General features: G+C 51.0%; 1 protein-coding gene across 2 annotated transcripts; it reads right to left on the bottom strand.

The window, feature by feature from the left end:
- Nucleotides 1-986: 986 nt before the first annotated feature.
- LOC134159419 (zinc finger protein 345-like) lies at nt 987-5,543 on the bottom strand. Of its 2 annotated transcripts, none has more exons than XM_062610315.1 (2): nt 5,223-5,543; nt 987-2,998 (listed from the first exon to the last, which is right to left on the bottom strand). In XM_062610315.1, exon 2 carries the CDS (start codon nt 2,748-2,750, stop codon nt 1,476-1,478), a length of 1,275 nt encoding a protein of 424 aa, XP_062466299.1. In that variant the 5' UTR covers nt 2,751-2,998; nt 5,223-5,543; the 3' UTR covers nt 987-1,475. The 2 variants fall into 2 exon arrangements, with proteins under 2 accessions (XP_062466299.1, XP_062466300.1); XM_062610316.1 differs by lacking the exon at nt 5,223-5,543 and having other exon boundaries at nt 987-2,258; nt 2,343-4,235.
- Nucleotides 5,544-6,545: the final 1,002 nt, after the last annotated feature.

Raw genomic sequence — 6,545 nt, 5'->3', positions numbered from 1 at the left:
ACATGTATGTTTAAGGACAATATAATCACAGCCTGGTTGATGCTCAGCAGAGAGATGCTTGGAGGAGCTATCCCCCGTGTCTCCTGGCGCCGCAATAAAGAATACCTGCTTGTCAGCTTGAAAACTGTGTTGGCGAGTTTCTGGAGTTTTCATCATCAACAAGCAGGCGGCTCGAGCAGCTGCCCTCTTCCACTGCAGAGGCTGGAATGTCATTTCTTTTGCTTCATGAGCTCTGCTCATCAAGACCTGGCTGAATGTTCAGGGTAAACACATACCTTGCCGGTGCCCTACCAGAAGCCTCCTGGGAGGAATCCAACAACTACAAGAGGCAGGATAGTGGGGCTACAAATTGGAGACAAGGCTTAATACAAAACACCTCAGCACTCCAAACATTTCTTTCCCAATAACAGTGTTCAAACCCTCAGAGAAAACATCCCTGTTTCATCTAGCCAGCAGTTAGTTTGCCCCAGACACATTTCCACAGCAAGTTTCACGCTCAAGATGCACAGCCATTCTTCTCAGGGTAGGAAGACGCTTAATCCCAACAATCCAGTGCCTTTTGAACGAAGTAGACACTGCTGTGGCAGGGAAGCAGGACTGAAGCCCTGGCTTTGCTTTGACACTCTTCGGAGAAGCTCAGTAATTTGCAAACATCCAGGTGGTACAGAGTTCAAGTTTGCTGTTCAACCAGTTTACAACTTCAGGCTATTTCCCCACATGCAGACCTTGCATCCTTGCTTTAACGAGCAGCAGCAGAACATGGTTGCACCCACCCAAGCATCACTGCAGTGGAGACAAACCCCAGAACCCCAGGCCTAGCAGCTTGAAGAGCCTTCACAAAGGTAACCTGGCACTCACCTCAGAAGAGCTGCACACCTCCTCCTCCTCCCATGGGGAGGTTTTTGCGGCTGGAAACGGGGCCTCACAAAGTAATTTTTACACGGCACGAGCCCCCGCGCAGGCGCAGTCCATGGAAGGCAACGCGGCAGCGTTCAACGGACGTTTATTGTGTGGGGTCATTGCGAGCGGCACCAGCCATGGGAGCTGACCCTGGGGTCACCCGGTCCCAGCCCTGCCAGGGCAGAGGCACCTGAACGTGTCCAGGCAGGCCTTGGATGTGCCCAGAGAGGGAGCCTCCACATCCCCCTACGCAGCCTCTTCAGTGCTCTGACACTGCAACAGAACAAGTTCTTTCTCATGTCCAGGTGAAACTTCTTCTGTTTCAGTTCATGCCCACTGCTCCTCATCCTGGGGCTGCCCACCACTGAAAAGAGTCACGCACCTTCCTCCTGGCACCTGCCCCAAACCTCCAATCAGCTCCCTCCACCACCTCTCCTCTTCTTCATCTCTGAGGGCTCATTCTCCTAGGAAGAAACTGCTTTCACCCTCCACAAGCAGGGTGGTCAATGGGAGTGGGAGACACCGGGCTTTGCTCCCAGGGTATCAGACCTCACTGCTCCCCAAACTCCCCCCACCTAGGGCTCCCCACCCCTGTGGGTCTGCTGGTGCCGGAAGAGCGCCGAGCTCCCTCTGAAGCCCTTTCCACACTCAGCACAGACGTAGGGACGCTCCCCGGTGTGGATGCGCAGGTGCTCGGTGAGGTGGCCACTCTGTCGAAAGCTGACCCCACAGTGGGCACAGGCGTAGGGCCTCTCCCCGGTGTGGACCCGCCGGTGCTGGATGAGCTGCACGTTGTCAGAGAAACTCTTCCCGCACTCAGCACACTTGTAAGGCTTCTCCCCAGTGTGCACCCGCTGGTGCCGGACAAGCTGTGAGTTCTCATAGAACCTCTTCGGGCACTCGGCACACTTGTAGGGCTTCTCCCCCGTGTGGGTTACCTGGTGCTGGATCAGCCTTGAGCTCACGCTGAAGCTCTTGCCGCACTCTGAGCACTCATAGGGCTTGTCCCCGGTGTGGACCAGCTGGTGTCGTGTCAGAGTTGAGCTCACGCTGAAGCTCTTCCCGCAGGTCCTGCATACGTAGGGTTTCTCCCCAGTGTGGACCCGCTGGTGTCGTGTCAGGGCTATGGACAAGCTGAAGCTCTTCCCGCAGGTCCTGCACTCGTAGGGTTTCTCCCCCGTGTGCACCCGCTGGTGCTGAATGAGCTTCGAGCTCTGGGAGAAGCTCTTCCCACACTCGGCACACTTGTAGGGCTTCTCCCTGTTGTGCACCCACTGGTGTTGTGTCAGGGCTGAGTTCACGCTGAAACTCTTCCCGCAGGTCACGCACTCGTAGGGTTTCTCCCCAGTGTGCACCCGCTGGTGCAGGACGAGCTGAGAGTTCCTAAAGAAGCTCTTCCCGCACTCGGCACACTTGTAGGGGTTCTCCCCAGTGTGGGTTACCTGGTGCTGGATCAGCTTTGAGCTCACGCTGAAGCTCTTCCCGCAGGTCCTACACTCGTAGGGTTTCTCCCCAGTGTGCACCCACTGGTGCTGGATGAACTGCGAGTTGTCAGAGAAGCTCTTCCCACACTCACCACACTTGTAAGGCTTCTCCCCGGTGTGGGTTACCTGGTGCCGGATCAGCTTCGAGCTCTCTCGGAACCTCTTCCCGCACTCGGAGCACTCGTAGGGCCGCTCCCCTGTGTGGATCATCTGGTGCTGGACGAGATGTGACCGGTGCTGGAAACTCTCCCCACATTCGGTGCAGGAGAAGGGTTTTTCTCCGGTGTGGATTCTCTGATGCTGGATGAGGTTGGAGATCACCTGGAAACTCTTCCCGCACTCCCCATGTATTGTCAGTTTCCCCATGGAAGTGTTTCTCTGCTGGATAACATCCGGCAGCCTCCTGGAGCTTTTTCCACACAGTGCCGCTCGGCTTGGCCTCTTCCCCAGAGAACTCTGAATCCTTTCTGACCTGCGTGGCAGAACAGGGTCCTGTGCAGGACCCTGGGAACTGTTCTCCTCGGAGAGTCCTGAGCAGAAACCCTTGGGCTCCACTGGCCGGGGGATGCCTTGATGGGCACTGTCTTCATTCGTGCTCACAATCCCATCTTCAGCTGCAATAAAATGAGAATCCAGACAAGTCACAGGCAGGACTGGAAGCTTTGGACAGGGCAAATCGCAAGGGGCCAAATGCTAAAAATTCAGCAAATAGATTGACTTTAAGTATAAAACATTCTGCTATATCCTGCATTCAGGACATGGTATTTCCCTCCAAACTACACAGTGGATTTTTCAGAGTGTTCACAGGAGCAAATGCCGCAAATTGCCCTGCATGCTTCACCAGAACCTGAATCTACTGAAATCACTGGCATATTAGAGGCAAAAGTTTACTGCTTGAATGGGAAAGATGCTTGCTCTTCCAGGATGGTGTACCTGAAAATCATAGAACCACAGGATGGTTTTAGCTGGAATGGACCTTACAGATCACATCCAGTTCCAGCCTCCTGACGTGTGCAGGGACACCTTGCACTAGACCACGTTGCTGCAAGCCCCATCCAACCTGGTCTTGAACACTGCCAGGGATGGGGCACCACAGCTCCTCTGCGCAACCTGTGCCACAGCCTCAGCACCCTCACAGGGAAGAACTTCTTTCACCTTATCTACATCTCCCCTCTGTCAGTTTAAAGCTATTCCGCCTTCTCCTGTCCCTACTTGCTCTTGACAAAAGCCCCTCTCCCCATTTCTTGTTGGGCCCTTTGGGTGCTGGAAGCTGCTCTAAGATCTCCCCAGAGCCTTCTCTTGGCCAGGCTGAACAAGCCCAGCTCTCTCTGCTTGTCTCCACAGGATGTTACTAAAAGTTGAACTGGGAGTCAGAGGAAGGCCGTGAACAACTGCCTTGTTCAGCAGAACATTACTTGGGTTGCAACAGTAATCTCTGTGTTCTTGTGCTGCCGGTACTGCAGAGAAAGAGAAGATGCACAAGGTATGAGACATGCACACCACCTGGAGCCTGGCTTATGCCACTCTTAGAGCAGAAGACAATTAACTTTATGCTTTCACTGGTGCAGAACAAATCCGTTGTGCGTGCAAGGTGGCGGGTGAACCGAAGATCCCCCATGGCTGGTTCCAGATCATGCAGTGAGGAAATACAATACATGTAGTAGATGAAGGTAGGTGCAAGTTGAATTAATGGTAGCTGAACAGTTACGAATGGCTCCTGGGACAGAGGCAATGAACAGATCCCTGCCCTCTTATGTACATAAAGTCTTGCAGAAGCGTTACTGCTATGAATGTTCACTGCGCAGACCCGAGGTCACCTAAAAGCCTGTTCAAGACAAAGGGCTTGTGCTGAGTCCTTGTGCTGATAGACTTTGACAAAGCCTTCAGAAGCACGTGACAATTAAGTTTTCTATGGTGTTCTATACTTTTTTTGGAAGATCAGGAGTGTCAACCTTCTTTTTACAATTATTGTAACAGCTCTAGCACATCTACAATCATTTCTGTTACTTCTGAGCTACTAGATACCTTCACTGGCATCTAGGACACGTTGTCTGTAAAGGCTTTGATCAAAACCAAGACAGGAACTCACTGGAAGTATTTCAAGTGGAAGGAGAGCAAGGTCACAATGATGAGGATTTAATACTAGAAGCATAAGGCTGAACTGGAAAAAATGCATAAGCAAGAGAGACATGAAGAATGTGGTTCTTCCTCAGCCCATGCCAATTTGGGTTCATGGCAAGACCTCTAAAATGCCAAAGAGTGCCAGTGCTATAGCTACAAGGCAAGCTCCAGGTAAGCAGAGTAAGCTGCTGGACTTCTGACTGTGGTACCTCACTGCTGGGACTGGAGGTGGCTGTTGTGATGCCACAGAAAGGGCTGGAGGGGAGATCTGGGGCCCAACATTCCAAACAAACAGAAATCTGAGTATAAGAATTAATGGACAGATGGCAAGAGGACAGACTGGGGAAGACCTGGCATGGCCTTTGGAATGAGATATCTCACTTCACAAACCACTCGGAGTTCTTCAGAGATGTCCCCAGCTTTATCAAAAGGGACATGTGGGGTCCAGAGGCATTCCCAAAAGACATTCATCCTTCGCCAAAACAGGTAAAGAACCTAAGCTGCTCTGGCATGAATGAACCTCACAGGGCAGTAAAGAAGGGAAAAGGAGGTGGAAACATTTGCTGATGATTTTGTGTTCCTCAGGGTTAAAGACAAAAAACCTGACTACAAACTGTGGCACAGCCTTGAAATACTGACCAACCAGGTGACAGGGGACATTCACTGCAAGTAAACAAAGACCCGGAGAGGAGAACAGCCTCTACAGCTTGCACTTACACCAAGCTGGGCCTAGGATGTTCTTGATATCATTCAGGAATAGCACCTTGGAGTCTGAGCAGCTGGATGAAAACTGCAGCTCCTAGGCACACAACACAGCCAGTCAAGCATCAATAAGTGCTGGGGGGGGAAACAATAGGGAGGAAAAGAGAATGTAATTCTGCCTTGCTGCTCAAACCCCACATTCTGACTGTGTGCAAGGGGGAGGACGGATCCCCCATGTCAGAGACACTCTGGCAGAGCTGAGGAAGACAGAGGCATGACAGGAACCATCAGAGGCACAGAGCAGCTTCTGTATAGGAGATGAGTCAACTGCCCATTCTGCTGATTAATTTTGGCTTTAGAAAAGGACAGGCAAAAAAAGAAAGCTAAGTTGGAGAGATGTTGTTCAGCCTGTGATAGTGGGGGAATGATGTTTAAAGTTAAGAAAAACCTAGAGTACTCAGGAAGATAGGTTGGAAAATTCTGCATCACAGGTAACCTCCAAGAGGAGGACCCTCTGCATCTATCAGATATTGATAAGGAGGAAGAGATTGCTGTCACTGGCAACAAGCAGCAGATCCCCATTCAGAGTTAATAAAGGGTTAAAGCAGAAGTGCTGTTGCCGAGGCAGGCATCTGGAGCCGCTGCAGAGCAGGGTGGGCAACTGTGAGGAAAAAGAAAGGGAAAACCAAGGGGGAAGGGAGAGGAGCTCGAGCAGCTCCTGTGTTTGAGCGTGGGAGGAGGGATGTTGGGCGGAGGTGGGGGAGTGGGGTCTTCTGTGGAACTGGGTCGGTGTGCGTGCTATGGGGAGCTTGGACGCTGGAAGTGAGCCTGCCCTGCGGGGGGGAGGGGCAGTGCCATGGGATGGCTCCGGCGGCTGAATTGGAACTGGAATAACAGGGACCTGGGGAATCTACCCTATCAGATCCACCGGTTAAATTAAATGCCAGGGACTAGAAGAAATAAAGCGGAATTTTAGTGAATACAGGAGCAACTTATTTGGTGCTACATCAGAGAGGAAAGAATTTGTTACAGATGTGGGAGCTATTGGCCACCACGGGAAAGAGGAAAAAAAAAAAAAAAAAAAGGAGGCTTTCTTCCTGAAACCTTTAAAGTACAAATTTGGAAAACAAATAGGAATGCATAAATTTTTATGCATGCCAAATTCTCCAAAATCTTTATTAGGGTGAGAAGCAACATTTAAAGTAGGCAAAATGGAATTTAGAGGTAAAAACAATCAATTGATTGCAGTTTTTCGTTTATCTTTAATTCAGCAGAAAAGCAAACAGGAGGACCTCCCTGAAATAGAAGAAAACCTTAATCAGGTATATCTGGGAGTAT

The sequence above is a fragment of the Pezoporus occidentalis genome, unplaced genomic scaffold (assembly GCF_034315485.1).
Source record: "Pezoporus occidentalis ecotype Australia unplaced genomic scaffold, CSIRO_AGI_Poc_V1 ctg1452, whole genome shotgun sequence".
Classification (NCBI taxonomy): domain Eukaryota; kingdom Metazoa; phylum Chordata; class Aves; order Psittaciformes; family Psittacidae; genus Pezoporus; species Pezoporus occidentalis.
The sequence above is the reverse complement of the archived record's forward strand: the minus strand, read 5'-3'. Positions and strand labels throughout refer to the sequence as shown.

Coding starts and splice junctions, on each gene's coding strand:
- LOC134159419 (XM_062610315.1), bottom strand. CDS start 2,750: ATGGGGAAACTGACAATACATGGGGAGTGCGGGAAGAGTTTCCAGGTG.